We start from the raw sequence: 19139 nt of genomic DNA, 5'->3' as shown, positions 1-19139 counted from the left end.
AACGTATATTTACGTATCTATTTTAAACTTAGTTAATGAAAAGCAGATTCATGTTAAAAATCAGTGAACTGTTAACCTTAAGAGACACAAGACTGTGATTATTAAATACAGTAGGAGTCTCTAAATAAGCCAGGTAAAACGTACTAAAATTCAAAATTCCCTACAATCCTCTTATAAAGACTGACAGGAAAAAAAAAAAAAAAAAAAAAAAGACTGACAGGACAGGCGAGCGCTCGCGGGTCACTCCGGGGTCCGCGGCCGGAAGTCGCTGGGGTGGCGGGGGGCGACTTCGGGCAGGTCTCTTGACCTCTTCGAACCGGGTCGGGAAAGCTGAGAAGGTTGGAGTCCAGAGGGTCCCCGGAGGCCCCTGGGGAAGGCTGGCCCGGGGGGGGGGGGGGGGGCGGGGGGGAGTGGCGGCGGCCGAGGCCCGGGGCGGCGCGTACCGTGCGGTAGACGCGGTTCAGCGCCACCAGCAGCTTCGCTTGGTTGTACTGCGGCTGCCACGGCAGCCGCAATGCCTCCTTGGCCGACAGCAGCTTTTTCTCCGCCCCCATGGCGCCGGGACCCGGTCGGAGCGAGCCTCGTCTGCGCTGGGCTCCGGAACGGGACGTCCAGCCTCCAGAATCGCCTCAGGGAAGAGTCAGCCTGCAGCGGAGCGCGCAGAATGGCGTTACCGCCCGAGCGTTTAAATAACTCCCGCGGGAGAAGGCAATACCGCGAGAGTGCCGCGCGAGCTCTGTGACGAGAAAATGCGGCCCCGCTGTCCGGTTTTGCGCGTGCGCAGAAGGCCGAGCCGGCCCACTCCCGGCTGGAAGTGGGCTGTTTGTGGGGGCCGCGGTGAGGCCGGAAGTGGTGTTGCGTAGGGAATGGGGGGACGCACTGAACCGCCGCTCCACGGGCGAGGTGAGAGGCCTGCGGCGCTTGGCTGGAGGTGAGGAGGAGAAGGGCAGCCTGTGACGGGAGTGGACCAGAGGCTGCTAACGGGAGACATTCTGGGTTTGCTCAGGAGACGCAGTGAGGTCTCCCGGGGGAAGGGGGGCAGCAGTCCGGGATTTGGGGGGAGCTGTTGTAGGGTCGGCTGAGAGGGTCAGGGTGAAATTCTTAGAAGGCCTCGTTGGGCCCGAGAGGACAGGAGGGAACAGGAATCTGCTGGGAAGAGCGGAGCGTGCGAATACACCCGAAGGTGATAGGACACCTTGAAGGAAGTTCCTGCCCCTAAGGTCTAGTTGTGCATAAAGGGAAGCGAAAGAGAGTCCTGGAGACGGAAGGCGATTTGAGGTTACTGGTTGTGAGACAGTCTGCAGTGCCTTCAGGAGGGAATCACGCTTTATATATCCCTTTTAAAAAAAGTAGAACATTCTAGACAAAATACAGAAACAAAAGTAGGACTCATTGTGTACTCGCCACCTAACTGGAGAAATCAGTGACACAAGTTGTTTGATAATATGAATTGAAATCCTTTGTCGGCCCCACGCAATCTCATCCTGTTCCCTCTGGCCCAAGATCACCACTCTCCCAAGCACCTTTATGTTGTAATTTTAATTAGGTACACGGCACTGTTTTTGCATAATGTAATATCCTTTTGCAGTTAAGATTTGTCAGTGTGATGTAACTCTGGTTCATTCATTGTAACGGCCCAGCAGGTATTTCCTCATATTAATTTTCCACTATTTATTTATTTGTTTGTTTGTTTATTTATTTAGCTTTCTATGGCCGGTGCCTGATACATTTTAAGCACTTAACTGTTAAGTTGAATGGATGAATGCCGTTGCATTTGAGCTAAATCACTTCAAGAATAAATAGGATTTCAAAGGACTTAAAGAGTATTCCATTAAAACAGAATACTAGTCAGAAGCATAATCGTGGAAGTGCATGATGTATTTCAAGAACTTGGAAAGTCTTAGAGCTTAAAATGTAGAATTGCATGAAGATTTGTGATGAAGGAGACACCTAGAAAGATAAGGTTTAGATTTCGAGGATATTGTCCTGAGGAGAATGCACAACCTCAGGACCCTGAGAGGTTTTTGAATTAGGAGGAAACCAAATCAAAACTGTATTTTTTAAGAACACCTGATTGGTTCAGTTCTCATGTGGATAAGGTTTACTTATAAATAAATTAAATAAATAAATAAGCAAGCTGTATTTTTAGAAGATAATATAACACCATGGAGATAGGACTAGGAGGTAAGAGTTAGTGGCAGGGAATTAAAGACCACCTAGTACGCTTATAGCAATAATGATCATTGCATTAAGTAAGATAAGCATGCAAACTGCTTAAAATCCTGAAGCATTTTCCTAGACCGTTCATAGTACCACTTTCCTACACAACTATTTCATACCTTCTCTGTCAAACTTGCAGCAGCAGCATTTTTTCTCTCTCTCTTTTTAAAGATTTTATTTATTTATTTGACAGAGCACAAGCAGGGGGAGCAGCAGAGGGACAGGGAGAAGCAGGCTCCTCACTGAGCAGTTAGTCCAATGTGGGGGGCTCCATCCCAGGACCCTGGGATCATGACTTGAGCCAAAGACAGATGCTTAACCCACTGAGCCCCCCAGGTGCCCCAAACTTGTAATATTTTCTTACATGTCTCATTAAGCTGATATCTTGCATCCTATTTCAGTTAGAAAAAGACTAACCCAGCTGTCTGGCTGAGTCAAAAGAGCCGTGATCTCAGGGTGGAGCATGATCTCAGGGTGATGAGTTCAAGCCCCACATTGAGGGTAGAGATTACTTAATAAGAAAATACATAAACTTAAAAGAAAAAAAAAAGAAAGAAAGAAAGAAAAGGACTTCCCCATGCTTTCATTACTACATCTACCAGGTCTATACCCTAATACATTACCTCTACAATTACTGTAAGTGAATTATCTGATTTAGGAGAGGGAGTAGCTCTTGAAGACTACTTTTTGAATACAAGAGTCTGAAGCATTGCCAATTATAAACTCTCGAGGCTTGGGTTGAAATAGGAATAGTAAAAATATAAAAGACCAGAATGAGGGGATCCCTGGGTGGCTCAGTGGTTTGGCACCTGCCTTTGGCCCAGGGCGCAATCCTGGAGTCCCGGGATTGAGTCCCGCGTTGGGCTCCCTGCATGGAGCCTGCTTCTCCCTTTGCCTGTGTCTCTGCCTCTCTCTCTCTCTATGTCTATCATGAATAACTAAATAAAATCTTTTTTAAAAAAAAAAAGACCAGAATGATTAAATGGCAGTTGTTTTTCTCTAAAAAAATAATTCATACCCTTAATAATATAAATGAGACATTAGTATTTTTATATGAGTTATTTTTAGGTAGATTTAGGTGTTAAGCTTTGTAAGCTAAATGTAAACATAGTTTACATTTCTGTTTTTATAGGACCATTCTTTCTACTAAAGTAGTTTATGGTGAATTAGGATAGCTTTGATTATCCTATTTTAGAGAATATGTTTTACTAGCCTTTGTCTTACATGTTGCTGAATTGTTCAAATATAGTTTATAACTTATTTTTCAAATAAAGTAATAGTAATAGTAAAAACACTAAAAAATAGCAAAAATAGTGTCATTCATTCTCTCATTTATTCTTTCAAATTTATTGACCTACCATATGACAAACACATTATAGGAATAGGTAGATAAGATTCATTAGTGCAAAACCAATAATCTGAAACCGTATCACATGACTATATTAAATGTAACCTTCAAGTATGAGTAGTTGGTCATCTTAATTGAAATTCTGTCCTAAAGGATGGCTAAATGTATGTCCAGCTAATTAAAATGCATTATTGCTCAGAAATGTGGTTTATCTACAGCAAATAACCTCAATCGTGTATCTTAAGCATCACTGCATACATTTATTATGATCTTTTAAGTTTCGGCCAGACGCGATTTATCCCATCAGAACCCATCTGGGCTGTGGAATTACACTGATGTACTTACTCATCTTATGTGTATATGCTCTGATTTACATTGAGTTCTAATTAAGGATGTATCTCTTCAAATTAAAATTCCAAAACTTATGATTCAACCAAAAACTTCAGATTTGAACCTGTCCCCCAAAACTGCTGTGACTTCCCATTAAGGCACCTTTCAGAGACAAAAGGGAGGGCAAACAGAAGACTTTGGAGCATGTTTAGCTCTGTTTTTCTTAACATTATAAGGTAAATATATCTGGGGAGACACAGCATATTTTATCCTTAAAATTGTAGTGGTTTCAGGGGCATCTAGCTGGCTCAGTTGGTAGAGCATGTGACTCTTCACCTTGTGGTTGTAAGTTCAAGCCTCATATTGACTGTAGAGATTACTTAAAAATAAAATCTTAAAAAAAAAAAAAGGTCTAGTGGTTTGAGATATCTTGGAGGGAAAGAAGTATTAAAAACAAATGAGCATCCTTACTGGAACTTTTAACTATAAGAGCAAGAGAGTCAATAATTGTTCTCTTTTAGCTCTTAAGGGCAGCTATATATCTGAGTCTGATTGCTTCAAGGCTTCTGTGCATTTCCCTCCAACTCTTTTTATTCATTAAAAAGGAATCTAGATGCAGTTGTTTTTTTCAACAGTTTAGTTCTGGTTTAAAACATTGATGATGGGGACACCTGGGTGGCTCAGTGGTTGAGCGTCTGCCTTCGGCTCAGGGCATGATCCTGAGGTCCCTGGATCGAGTCCCACATCAGGCTCCGTGCGTGGAGCCTGCTTCTCCCTCTGCCTATGTCCCTGTGTCTTTCATGAATAAATAAATAAAATTAAAAAAAAATAAAACATTGATGATGTACACCATGCTCTGACATCCAAGAGAAGTAAACTCTTTTTTTTTTTTAATTTTTTTTTTTAATTTATTTATGATAGTCACAGAGAGAGAGAGAGAGAGAGAGAGGCAGAGACACAGGCAGAGGGAGAAGCAGGCTCCATGCACCGGGAGCCCGACGTGGGATTCGATTCCGGGTCTCCAGGATCGCGCCCTGGGCCAAAGGCAGGCGCTAAACCACTGCGCCACCCAGGGATCCCAAGAAGTAAACTCTTTAGTCCTACTACCTACCTTGGAAGATAGGACATAAGACATCCAAAAAAAAAAAAAAAAAAAAACTTTGCCTTTTTCAGACCAATGTGAAATATTTGGAAGATACCATCTTTCAAAGAAACATCTAACCAAGATTAAGTCAAAGGCTTCTACCGGTCACTGAATTCTGTCCAAGATGCACATCTTTTTAAGTTAGGCAGGTACTGTATACAGTAGACTTCTAGCTCCTTAGGCTACTTATTAGCCATAGTTAAAGCACTTATAATAACTAGCCAAATTGATATACTAAGCGCCTCCTAAGGCAACCAACACCTAAAATTGCTACCACTCTAATAAGCCCCGACCTCTGTCCCCATTTGTAGGCCTTCCTGATGGCACTGACCCTTTGTATTACTATAAACAGTTAACTATGCCAAGACAGTACTAGCCTAGAGAAAAGGTGATGCATTTTGTGCTATTGCATATTACAATTCAACCCTACTCTTATAGCAACAGCTTTTTTCTCAGATGGCTTCTGCCAGCTTCCTGGCACCTTCCTGAAGCTGTGTTCCAACATTGTTCCGGGATGCTCATTGAAGCTTTCCCTCTCATAATGTTTCAGTCCTTAAATTTAAGATTTAACATTTATCCAATGCTTCACTGACCAAATAGAGATTTCTCTTGACTAGCTCTCCACATAACTGCTTTTCACTGAATTATGCTAAATCATGTGACCCATCTCACCAGCCACCTTTACCCCTGCCTATACCTTCAAATCTATACCCTTCACTTCTAATTTCATTGTTTTCTGACAGTTCATATTAGAGACACCAGCAGGGTAACTGAGTAGCATGCTAGGCCTTCATGACTCATGAGATCCTAGAGTAGTCCCTTTGGCATTATTTGAAATCAGCCAGTATGAATGAGTTAACAAACGTTGACACCATTGCCAAAAAAAAAAAAAAAAAAATCATTCAACAACTACACGATGTCTATAATGCATAATCTGTGTCCCCATTTTAGTATGCTCCAGCAAGAAAAAATACACAGCTTTTGATGGATCCTCCTTGAAAATGCACTGTATGTACAATCTAGCAATCAGATTCCTTATTATTTACCCAAAGGAGTTGAAAAGTTATGTTCACACAAAAACCAACTAATTTTTATAGCAGCTTTATTCATAATTGCCAAAATTTAGAAGCAACCAAGATGTTTTTATTAGTAGGTGAATGGATAAATAAACTTTTGTATCCAGACAATGGAAATATTACTCTGTACTGAAAAAAAATGAGCTATCAAGCCATGAAAAGACATGAAGGAACTTTAAATGCATATTACTAAGTAAAAGAAGTCAACCAAAAAGTCTATGTACTGTATAATTTCAACTGTATTACATTAAAAAAAAAAATCAGTGATTATCAGAGATTGGAAGGAGGTAGGGATAAATAGGCAGAACAAAGAAGATTTCTGGGGCCGTGAACACACTATAATCCCACAGTGATGGATACACGTCCTACATTTGTCAATTGTCAAATTACTGTTAATAGTAAAGTCCATGTAGATATAATTAATGAAATCCCACAGAAGAATATCACCAAGGCTATAGCCTCCCTCTGGGAACATCTTTTTGTCTCAAGGTTACCCTTCTGTGTGATGTCTCATTCAAAGCTGGCTTTATTATTAAAAGATTAGGCTCCCACATAAATACGGTGGCAACAGGCTGATGAACATTCATGGCGTTCAAACAATGTGCAGCACATTTTTAAGGGGTGCCTGGTATTCCTGACACCTGCACCTCGTGTAGTAGAGAGGAATGAGTGAGGGAGGGTAAGCAGGCCAATCAGGTTTAGAACTGGCATTTTTATTAATTTTAACAAGCCATAGGGCATAAGGGCTGCCCCCCAGGGGCCAGGTACCTGGACCTGGGATAATTAGGGGCAAAGGGAATATTGCCAGAAGAGCCGGAAACCAAGAGTCAGATGCTCAACAACTGAGCCACCCTGGCAGCCCAAAACATTGACTTTCTAATAAACACTACAGTAAACATAAGGCCTTGCCCTCCCTCTCCCAGAAAGATGAAACAACTTGATGGAAGGGTGTGTAAAGAAGTGCTGTGTTATGGTGCTAAGACCCACATACACTAAGATCAAAGAAAGCAGTGCATTAAGTACAGGTTTCCCTTCCAAAGTAGAGCATTCCTATGAAATCTCTCTGAAAGTTCCTATTATGCCTCTTTGCTTTTACCGAAGACATTAGTATGGTAACAGCTTTATTTGTAAAAGTGAAAATCCTCTTTGGATTTCTTTCAGTTAGCAAAAATAGGTATTAATGTAGGTCTGTCCTAAAAGTGAAATGGTATAACACGAACTTTTAGAAAGTGGGGGATACCTGTATTTCTAAGATGGACATAACCAAACTGAGCTAAGAGGAAGTATATAATGGCAAATGAACTATCTTCCTTCATGCTTGCTGTATTCCGCTTTGTAAGTAGACTTTGTAACTCCTGATGCTGACTTCCAGGTTTTACTGACATTCTTTTTTCTTTTTCTTTTTTTTTTTTTAAGATTTTATTTTTTTGAGAGAGTGCGTGTGAACGTGTGCAGGGGAGGGGCAAGGGGAGAGGGAGAAGCAGACTCCCGCTGAGCAGGGAACCTGATGCAGGGCTTGATCCCAGGACCCTGGAATCGTGACCTGAGCCAAAGGCAGATTCTTAACCAACTGAGCCACCCAGGTGCCCCTTGACATTATTTTTTCTATTTACCAGTCATGGTTTAGGTGATTTGCCTTACAGAAATAATCCTTAGCTGATACAGCATAGTGAAGAAAAGAGCTTCAGGCTTTTTGCTTCAGCACTCATGATCTTGGATGTCATGAGGGTTGCCATAGCTGGCAGTAATATTCTCTGCATTGTAAAGCATTAATGTCATATCTCTGCTCTTATTCCCAGGTCAAAGATGCAGTCCAAGAAAGTTCTAAAAATATATCATCAGGTCCAACCTGGTAGTTGACCTAGCTATGGAAAGCCTCCTTGAATCCTCACTGGGTCAGACCATACTGGCATTCTTAAAAACTCTTCCTATCAAAAAGTATCAAGAGTGAAAATATAAGATATATACCTACCACTTCAAGGAAGTTCCTGTACCAGCCAACAGTCTAGCACATTAGCTTGCTGCTTTGATCATCAAGCTGACATACTCAAGCTCAGCACAGCAGAGGAAAATATGTCTGTATCAATATTTTTCACATTCTGTACGTGGCTCATTAGTAGGTCATGAAATCAGTTTTATGAGTCACAGTGAAAAAAATTTTAAAACAAAATAAAATATAAAGTATCAAGTGAATCCTCTGTCAGAATTGTGCTCCACAGAATCCTCTGTGGAATACTGAGGTCAATTTCAATATGTGAAAAGATAGTTAATGGAGGGCATATAATGAATAGAACGTATACTGGCTAAGAAACGGGTTTTCAGTCCTTTGTCCACTTGTGTCTTCTTCAGTTTTCATAAGAATAAAGTTGGTGAGCAGTCTAGTTTTTTGTTACCATGACTTGCAATTAGATGTGAAGTCTGAAATGTTCAACTGAGATGCGTTTTGTAAACTGCATTTTTTTGAGAGATGTTATCTAGGATATATGTATTTATTATTATTATTATTATTATTATTTTGGTTAGTGGCAGTTAAAACATTTTAATCAATTACTTTAAAATGGATCATAACTTTTTTAAAAGAAAGAGGAAAAGTGAAGTGAAATATGCAGAAGCATGTTCAAGTTCAACTGCTGGACCTGGAAATGTGAATAGTGACAATATTGAGAAAAATATTGACTCTAATTTGCAAACTTCAACTTCGTTTGAGCCACATTTCAAAAAGAAAAAAGTAAGTGCAAGACGTTATAATGAAGATTATTTAAAATATGGTTTTATCAAATGTGAAAAACCCTTTGAAAATGACAGACCTCAGTGTGTTATTTGTAATAATATTCTTGCAAATGAAAGCTTAAAACCTTCAAAATTAAAAAGACACTTAGAAACTCAGCATTCTGAACTTATTGATAAGCCTCTTGAATATTTTCAAAGAAAGAAAAAAGATGTAAAGTTGTCAACACAATTTCTTGGTGGTTCTACCAGCATTAGTGAGAAAGCCTTATTATCATCATACTTGGTTGCATATCGAGTAGCAAAAGAGAAAATGGCTCACACAGCTGCTGAAAAAATAATTCTTCCGGCATGTTTGGATATGGTACGTACAATTTTTGATGACAAATCAGCTGATAAATTAAAAACTATATCTAGTGATAATATAGTATCTCTTCGCATTTGTACTATTGCGGAACATTTAGAAACCATGCTTCTTGCTCGGTTGCAGTCTGGTATAGATTTTGCAATCCAACTTGATGAAAGCAGTGATGTGGGAAGCTGCCCAACACTCTTAGTGTATGTCAGATATGCGTGGCAAGATGATTTTATGGAGGATTTTTTGTGTTGTTTAAATATAGCCTCACACCTAAGTGGATTAGATATTTTTACAGAATTAGAAAAATGCATTGTTGGTCAATATAAATTAAACTGGAAAAACTGCAAAGGAATTACAAGTGACGGAGCAGCAAGCCTAACAGGAAAACATAGCAGAGTAATTAAAAAATTGCTGGAAGTTACTAATAATGGTGCTGTATGGAATCATTGTTTTATACATCGTGAAGCTTTAGCATCTAGAGAAATCCCACAGAATCTCATGGAAGTATTGAAAAATGCAGTGAAAGTTGTTAACTTTATTAAAGGAAGCACACTAAATAACCAGCTTCTTGAAACATTTTGTTCAGAGATTGGAACTAATCATACCCACTTACTATATCATACCAAAGTTCGTTGGTTGTCTCATGGGAAAATACTAAGCAGGGTTTATGAACTCAGGAATGAGATTCACATTTTTCTTATTGAAAAAAAATCTCATTTGGCAAGTATTTTTGAAGATGATACTTGGGTAATGAAATTGGCATATTTAACTGATATTTTTGGCATTCTTAATGAACTGAGTTTAAAACTACAGAGGAAAAATAGTGATATATTCCAACATGTCGAACGTATTCAGGGATTTCGAAAGACATTATTGTTATGGCAAGCGAGGCTTAAAAGCAACTGTCCTAGCTACTACATGTTTCCAAGATTTTTGCAACATATCGAAGAGAATATTATTAGTGAAAACATTTTGAAAGAAATAAAATTAGAGATATTGTTGCATCTCACTTCTCTGTCTCAAACTTTTAACCATTTCTTTCCAGAAGAGAAATTTGAAACATTAAGAGAAAATTGCTGGGTAAAAGATCCATTTGCTTTTCGAAACCCAGAATCAGTAATTGAATTAAACTTGGTGCCTGAAGAAGAGAGTGAATTATTGCAGCTTAGTTCGTCATATACATTGAAGAGTGATTATGAAACACTAAGTTTATCAGCATTTTGGATTAAGGTAAAGGAAGACTTTCCTCTGCTAAGTAGAAAGAGTGTCCCACTATTATTGCCATTCACAACAACTAGTTTGTGTGAGCTAGGGTTTTCAGTCTTAACCCAGTTAAAAGCAAAGGAAAGAAATGGATTGAATGGTGCAGCAGATATGCGGGTAGCATTGTCCTCCTGTGTTCCAGACTGGAATGAACTTATGAACAGGCAAGCACACCCATCACATTAAATAAATCTTACCTGATTTTTGTTTTTGTGTTTCTTATTTTGTGGTATTTTTCTGTGTTGTATTTAGATGTTAACATAGCATTGTATGTGATAACTTTATTTAAATACTAATAAAATCATAATGTAACTTTACATTCCTGAACGAAACTTAGTGAACTGTTAAAAGAGTTCAGGAACTGTTCTAGAGATACTTGGGATACAAAATGAAGAAAGCAAAGATCATTCTATAGTGGAACTTATGTTCTGTGGGGGAGAGAGAGACAATGAGTAAGGCTTGTGATATCTTAAAGATAAGTGCTATGGAAAGAATAATAAGAAAGGTCAGGGAACTATTTGGGGACAAAATCATGAAGGACTCTAGTCCATTATAGGGCTTCTGGGTTTTTGTCAGTGAAATGGAGAGCAATTGAAGGATTATTTTGAGGAAAAAGATGATCTGAATTAAGTTTTAAAAGACATTCCAGGGTCACCTGGGTGGCTCAGTTGATGAAGCATCTATCATTTGTTCAGGTCATGATCCCAGGGTCCTGGAATTGAGCCCTACATTGAGCTCCCTGTTCAGCTGGGGGTCAGCTGCTCCCTCTTCCTCTGTTCCTCCTATCCACTTATCTCCTCTCAAATAAATAAAGACTCACTTCAGAGGTGCCTGGCTGGCCCAGTCAGTGAAGCATCTAAACTCTTGACCTCAGGGTCATGAGTTTGAACCCCTTGTTAGGTGAAGAGGTTACTGAAATAAATGACACACACTGCCCAGTATTTTGAGAATATATTGGATTAAATGTTACTTCCCTAAAGGATTTTACTAACCACCATAGCTTTTGTTCCATTATTCCCTTTATTTCTTTTCTTTGTAGTATATCATTGTCAATCTGCCACCTTAGAATGAATGCTCCAGAAGAGTTCATGTCCATTTTGTATGATAACATAGTGGGCGTTCAGTATACATTTGATTAACAAACAATGGTCTCTAACATATGAACTTGAGGTCATACTATCAGGAATAATTATTAAATATGTGGCAAAGCCTTTTTTGCATTTGAAAATCTGGTTTTGTCAGATAACCTCTATAAGCATCCAAAAATGACACTGATTGATAATGGATTCCTCACATCCAACTTCTTTTATGTATTAGCTGACTCCAGTGAGTGATGTTTCTTTGGGCAAGGGCTTTCTCTAAAATCAAAAAAGTTAAGCAATTCCTTTCCATCACCTACCACACTAAGCATTATTGTAATACTGATTTTTCATATTTTGTATTCTGTTAAAGGTACTTCTTTTCCCCCCCAGCGCTTTTTTTGTTGTTTTGTGCTTGAAATAAAGTATTGGAAGACAATTCTCCATGAACATCTCACTTGTCTGCTCTCTGTGGATCTTCTGAATAAAGGTATTTGCATCCAAGTTAAGAATGGTTAAGGGAGACAGTTTAGGGTCATGAAGCTAGAGACACCCCAGGGAAGTAAAGATAAAGCCTTCTTCCCCTCTTCAGAGATGTTTACTCGCACAGCAGCAGAGTAATGGATAATGTCCCTGGAGGGGAGGATGGGAAAATAATACCAGCGACCCCATAAAACCCTAGAGTCTTCTTTGGTGTGACCTGCTGCATGATGCAGAGACTCAATCCCAGAACCCCAGGATCATGACCTGAGCTAAAGGCAGACAGGATGAACACTAGGTGTTATATGTTGGCAAATCGAACTCCAATAAAAAAAATATAAAAATAAAGGAAGATGCTTAATTGACTGAGCCACCCAAGTCCCCTATTTATTTTTTTAAGACAAACTTTTTAATAATGTCCAGGATTATTGAAGGCTCTTAATGTTCAAGAAAACAACATCCAGATTAGAGCTGAGTTCAAGGTCTTTGAGATGTGACTCTAGCTTTCCTGTTGTTTCAGTCTGCACTCTGTTTACCAGTCAAACTAATTTATTTTTCCAGGAGAACCCCATGCTTTCCCATTATTTTGTCTTTGCTCAGGCAATTGGTACTATCTAAAATCCATTTCCGCCAACTTTCTGTATATTTCAGCATCCTATGCCTTCTGCTAGAACTTCCTATAAGGAGAATAATAAAATACCTGTTTTTTTACATGTAGCTGCTTTCACTCAGTATATATACTTTTAGATGCTTACATGTATCAGTAGTTCATGCCTTTGTATTGCTGAGTGGTTTTCCATTGTATGACTAGACTGCAGTTTGTTTATTCTTTTCTTGTTGGACATTTACAATTGTTTAGGGGCAATTATGGATTAAGTTCAATGAATATTTCATGTATAAGTCTTTGGGTAGACATGTTTTCATCTTTTTCTTAGTAAATACCCTGTAATGAACATATCTTCGGTGAGGTATCTTGATCAACTGTTTTGTCCATTTTTTTTTAATTTTTAAATATTCTATTTATTCATGAGATACACAGAGAGGGAGAGAGAGGCAGAGGGATAAGCAGGCTCCCTGCAGGGAGCCTGACGTGGGACTCGATCCCTGGTCTCCAGGATCACGCCCTGGGCCAAAGGCAGGGACTAAACTGCTGAGCCACCCAGGGATCCTCTGTTTTGTCCATTTTAAAATTAGTTGCTTTTCTTCTATAAGCTTTTTTTTTTTTTTTTTTTAAGATTTATTTATTTAAGAAAGAGAGCACGAGCAGGGGCTAAGGGGAGAGATAGAGGGAGAAGGAGGAGCAGACTCCCCACTAAGCACAGAGCCCTAAGCAGGGCTTGACTCCAGGACCCTGAGATCATGATCTGAGCCCAATGCCTATGCTTAACTAGGCCACCCAAGCTCCCCTAGATGCAAGTTTTAAATCAGTAATCAGCATTCATATTGTGACCTGTGAATATTATTCATGGCTGAGCTTACAATATTCTATGATTGTTTCCTGTCTTGTAAACTTCTTGCTTATCCCAGAGGTAATACTTGTCTCCCCCACCTATTTGTGTGCTTACCCCTCTCTTATTTGTGTGCTTGGTATTCTATTCAGTTTCCATTCATTTCAGTAACAGCTGTAGGAAGGATGTTTCCAAGAAATGAAAGAAAGAAAAAGTAAGGAGGGAGGGAAGAAAGAAAGAGAAAGAGGGAGAAGAAAAACACTTAGAAAGAGAAACAAACCAACTAAAATACAAGCTGATGCTTTTGAATGCATTGGGGAATTCACATGTGTTGCAAAGAATTTGGCCATAATCATAAGTGTGCATATAATAACGCACATGAACAAATAAGACTGGGTAGGGGTGAAGAATGGGAGGAGAGGGATAAGGGAGATTAGTTATTACCTCTAGGGTAAGCAAGAAGTTTACAAGAAAGGAAACATAATCATAGAATAATACAAGCTCGGGCATGAATAATATTCACAGACTATAATAGTGTAAATGTTGATTACTGATTTAAAGCTTGAGATAAAACACTCAGGATGATGAAAGACACAAAAGGATTCCTTTTGAGGATGTGTGGTGTTAAAGATAAAATTTTCTTTTTCGTCCTAGGAAGTCAAAGAGTAGAATCCAAGATGGAAACAACCAGAAACAGCATATAGGCATGTTAGTTAGAAATGTGGAAGTAAATACAAAAACACTATTGAAATAATTAAAAATGCTTATTTCTGGAAAGTGGGCCGAGTCAGGGAGGGCTGGACAGGAGAATGTGGGGTTTGGTTATAAACTTTAAAAAAGAGAGAAAAAGACTCACATAAAATGTTATAGAACCACTCCCCCTTCCCCACCAGCTGCTCATGTTTACGAAATGCCTGCCATAGGGCCCTTAGCTCACAGCTATCATTACTGTAAGAATTGAGGATTAGAGACCCCAGAATTCCAAGTGCAAGTCCAGCAATCCTGGCTCTCCGAACTGACTGTCTCTCTAGGATTTTGCATCTATCTGGAAGGGAGATTATGTCCTCTGACAAGTTACTTAGCTTCCCTGAGTTTCCTCATTTGTAAAATGGGGATAATCCTAACTGGGAGGATGTTATGAAAAGTAATTGAAAACTGCTTGTGGAGTACTTGGCACATAATAGCAGCTCAATAAATACTAGTTTCTGTGGTTATTACTTCCTGAAAACAAAACCCATTCATCTTTGGAGGAAAAGAGAGCATTTGTCAAAGGTGTCAGAGTGTGGGGCCAGGAAAATCTTTCTTTTGATGATTAAACTTTCCTCACCTGTTCTGCAACTTTGCTTCTGTGGGAGCTCCTTCCTTCTGGACTCTGGCCAATATTAGCCAAGGGCCGTATTTTTGTTTGTCAAACTGGTGGTTGCCAGGTGGAGGTGAATGGGGGATGGGTAAAGTAAGTGAAGAGGAAAGATACATAAAAAATTATAAAATAAGTCACAGGGATGAGAAGTACAGCATGGAGAATATATAATAATATAACCTATGGTGACAGATGGTGACGTGTGGTGAGCATTGAGTAATATGTAGAGTTGTCGAATCACCATGTTGTACATCTGAAACTAGTATGACACTGTATGTTCATTATTCTTCAATTAAAACGAAAACAAAAAAACCTCATGGTGCATGGGCCAGTCGCTTCTTAAAGCAAGCGACTGTTGATCTCAGGCTTGAGTTGGAGCCCCACCTTGGTACACCCAAGTAATCTCTAGAGATTACCTAAATAAAGTCTTACCATAAATAAATAAATAAATAAGAACCAAGAGCAAGAGTCTTGTCCCCATTGAAGCCCCAAGTCCTTGGTACACCCAAGTAATCGCTAGAGACTACCTAAATAAAGTCTTACAATAAATAAATAAATAAATAAATAAATAAATAAATAAATAAATAAATAAATAAATAAATAAATAAATAAATAAATAAATAAATAAATAAATAAAATAATAACCAAGAGCAAGAGTCCTGTCCCCATTGAAGCCCCAAGTCAGTCTTGGAACTGAAGCAGCTAGTAGAGGCAGAAAGCCACAGGGGGGTGTTGGAGTGCCTGAGAGCCTCGCAGCTGAAGGAAGTCACCCTAGGGCGGGCTGAGAAGTGAGTCAGAAGGCCGGGAGCTGGAGGGACAGTCGCCGGCGATGGCAGCCCTGGGGCTCGCGTCTTCGCTACCGCTGCTGCTGCTGCTGGTGATCGCGGGCGCTGGGGGCGCCCGATGGCGCGGGGAGGGCACCACCCGGCACCTGCAGAGCATCATCCTGGGCCGCTGCGCGGAGCACGTCGCCCTGCTGAACCCGGAGCAGGGGTGAGCGTGGCGGGGGTAGCGGGGAGGTCTAGAGGTGAGGAGGGTGAGTGGTGCGGGGAGTGGAGGGTTTTGACCAGAGAGATGTGCGCGGGACTGTGTGCACAGGAGTTCTGAAGGTCCGGGGAGCCAAGCGCAGAGGATGCGAAGAGGGGAAGTCTAGGGGTGGAGTGTGAGCCTGCGTGCGGGAGTGCCTAAGCGAAGGAGGCTCTGGGCTGTCTGTCTAGAGGCGAGGGGATTAGGTTGAGGGGAGTTTGGGTGACAGCCAGCACATGCTTAGCCAGAACGGTCGGACCCAGGAAGATGGCCTTCAGCTGGAAATTCGTGAATCCAGGGACTTGGGGAATTCAAATTTCAGATCCTCTAACCTAGAGGACTTTATGAGTTTGAGTGTCTCTTGCCAGCACAATCCTTCCTACTCATATTTTTGTTCCTTCTTTGGATCTACTTTTTCTGTTTTCATAATGTCTTTTTCTTGTGCCAGTTTTTTTTTTTTTCTGACTCAGACCAAAAAAAAAAAAAAAAAAAAAAAGCAAAGAATAAAATTATCCCTGCCTAACACAAGAAATAAAAAGTTACAAATGCCTTGGGAAATGTTTTTGGAAAGCTGGGATGGACTAGAAGTTAGTGTCACCTAACACAAAGGGTGACAGCATGGGATGCGTCAGCCAATAGATCAACTCAAATCTTTTGGCTTAAGCAAATGGTTTTTATTACTTCCAGCAAGTAAGGAGACAGGGAGATAGTTCTCAAAGCACTGTCTCCCGTAACACAAACTTCAGGCTTGTTTTATGCTCCCAGCCAGCAACATCTGAGGCTGTTATTCCCTACAAATAGGAAGCCGGTCTCAGGAACTTCCTAAAACCTTTGTAATCTTTTGAGAAGGGCATTCAAGGGGTTTGCTTGACTGGATAATTTCCCAAGAACATCTGCTGCTCTCTTGAGTAACTTTGGGCGTTTCCCAGGAAGGGGGCAGTTCCAAAGGATTGTGAAACTGACAAACAAAATAGGTGCTGGAGAAGGAGACAGCTTATCTGTTCTCTGTGGTCCCCAACTTTACCTAGTTGCCTTTATCTTCTCACTTCATCCCTAATGCCAGCAGGAGGCGAAACAGCTTTTCTCAACACTCGGTGCTCATTCCTGGTTTTACAAGGTCTAGTCCACCACCTGCCTGACCACACCAGGTCCCAGGGAGCAATGGACCTTAAGTCTGAATAGAGAGGCACCTGAAATTGGAAGCCTGCGTGGTTTATTGGAATTGTCATCCTCCAGCCAAGTGCCTTTTCTGCTCATGTCTGGGAGCCCGGGACAAGACTTTATTCCTTAGCTCTGAAATATGTAATACTTTCTGAGAGCCACTTTCACTGGCAGGTTTCTAAATCCATCATCTCGGTTTTCTTCTCCTCTCCTGAATTGGGGTTAAGGCCTCAGCCATGACAATTTGCTGTCTTTTTTGTGCCTAGTTCACAGATGATAAATGGTAAAATTACTCATAAAGCTGTTGGATGGAGTACTTAGAGAGAAATGGCAATACTTCACAACACATCATGATGTTTTTTTTTTTCTTTTCTTTTCTTTTTAACTCGTACTGCTGCACAGGGAAAAGAACTGCACGGCTATCTGGGAAGCCTTTAAAGTGGTGTTGGATAAGGATCCCTGTTCCGTATTCCCCTCAGACTATGACCTTTTTATTAGCCTCTCCAGACATTCCATTCCCACAGACAAGGTAAAACATTAATCTCTGTCTCTATAGAGATAGATGGTACATGGGCCAGGTGTCTACGACCCTGGGAGACCCTGTTTCAGTATTGCCAAAAAGTCAAGCAGTAAACTTGAACTCTGATGGGGAGGTATCTTTATCTTGAGGGTCAATCCTGGGTCTGCTGCCTGTCTAGGCAGAAGGAAGTCTCCTAAGTCAACAAGTCTGCAGGAATCACTACTTTAGGACCTTGCCACACCTTTTCCTGGGGCTCTGCCGTTAGCCAACTCTGAATAACTTGTGTCCTAACTTGCCCCAATGGCCGAACTTTTGAGTGACTCAGAAGACCCTGAATTAACCTCACTATCTTCCCAGAAGGCCAGTCCCTCCTTTTAAGGGACCTTAAGATTCTATCTATTCAGTACCAGTTTCTTTCTTTTTTCTTTTTCTTTTTTTTAAATATTTTATTTATTTGTTCATGAGAGACACAGAGAGGCAGAGACAGAGGCAGAAGGAGAAGCAGGCTTGCTGTGGGGAGCCTGATGTGGGACTCGATCTGGGAACTCTGGGATCACGACCTGAGCCAAAGGCAGATGTTCAACTACTGAGCCACCCAGGCTCCCCCATAGTACCCGTTTCTTTAAGAAAACCACATGTTGGGGACACCTGGATGGCTCAGTGGTTGAGTGTCTTCCTTTAGCTCAGATTGTGATCCCAGGGTCCTGGGATCCAGTCCCACATCAGGCTCCCTACAGGGAGCCTGCTTCTCCCTCTGCCTCTGTCTCTGCCTCTCTCATGAATAAATAAATAAAAAATCTTGAAAAAACAAACACATGTCTGTGTTCTGAGTTCTAATAAAATGAAAATAAATGAGAAAATCTACATAAAATGCTTGCATAGAACAATACCTTGAGTTAAAACAAATAGCTTTTGTTTTCTGTTTCTTTGATGACATAATTCTCAACCTGATTTTTCATTGTAAAATCAGGTAACATTGATGTTTATGAATGAACAAATCTTAACAGCATTTTAAAATTTTTGTAAATGGAGCTGGAAGGTTCAGAGATATAACAGGTTAAAAATAATGATTTTTAAGAATATGTTGAATTTTGAACCTTATTGCCTCCCTGCCAGTAAAAACAGGAACCTTAAATTGTGTTCCCTTCTTTAGCAGATTTATTTTTTAAGATTTTATTTATTTATTTGACAGAAAGAGAGAGCACAAGCAGGAGGAGTGGTAGGCAGAGGGAGAGGGAGAAGCAGGTTCCCTGCTGAGCAAGGATCCAGTACTCTGGGATCATGACCTGAGCCAAAGACACACTTAACTTACTGAGCTACCCGGGTGCCCCTCTTCTTTCATAGATTTTGGTGTGAGTTGCTGAACTCAGTAAATAGTTATTGAGCTCCTTTCATGTATTGGGCCTTGTGCTAAGGTTTGAGGATGCTTACAACAGGGAACAAAATAACCCCTGCCCTCAGGCATAGAACAGTTGGACTACTAAGGGTTTGATGAGATCATTAGAGGGATATTGTTATTTGTATTACCATTGTGGGAATACACTGTAGCTTTATAGCAGAAACTGTAAAATACAATATAAAAGTAGCATATTTCTGAAG

At 40.3% G+C, this 19139-nt stretch overlaps 1 protein-coding gene across 13 annotated transcripts in view; it reads left to right on the top strand.

Annotated features, from left to right (window-relative positions):
* The first annotated feature begins 729 nt into the window (after nucleotides 1–729).
* Nucleotides 730–19139, top strand: part of BST1 (bone marrow stromal cell antigen 1) — a 38189-nt gene continuing 19779 nt past the window's right edge. Inside the window, exons 1-3 of one of the 13 annotated variants that reach the window (XR_005357192.1) lie at nucleotides 730–931; nucleotides 8699–10433; nucleotides 11939–12035. Coding sequence is in view for 10 of the 13 variants with exons in the window: in XM_038533330.1 (XP_038389258.1) it covers nucleotides 8676–10652 (1977 nt within the window). In the remaining 3 variants the exon portion in view is untranslated. Of the gene's footprint in view, nucleotides 932–5071; nucleotides 5192–7917; nucleotides 10676–11918; nucleotides 12036–15588; nucleotides 15827–17422; nucleotides 17550–19139 lie in introns of those variants that run through there. The other 12 variants (XR_005357193.1, XR_005357194.1, XM_038533326.1 and 9 more) reach the window with 12 other exon arrangements.

Source organism: Canis lupus, chromosome 3 (genome assembly GCF_011100685.1).
Source record: "Canis lupus familiaris isolate Mischka breed German Shepherd chromosome 3, alternate assembly UU_Cfam_GSD_1.0, whole genome shotgun sequence".
Lineage (NCBI taxonomy): Eukaryota > Metazoa > Chordata > Mammalia > Carnivora > Canidae > Canis > Canis lupus.
The sequence above is the reverse complement of the archived record's forward strand: the minus strand, read 5'-3'. Positions and strand labels throughout refer to the sequence as shown.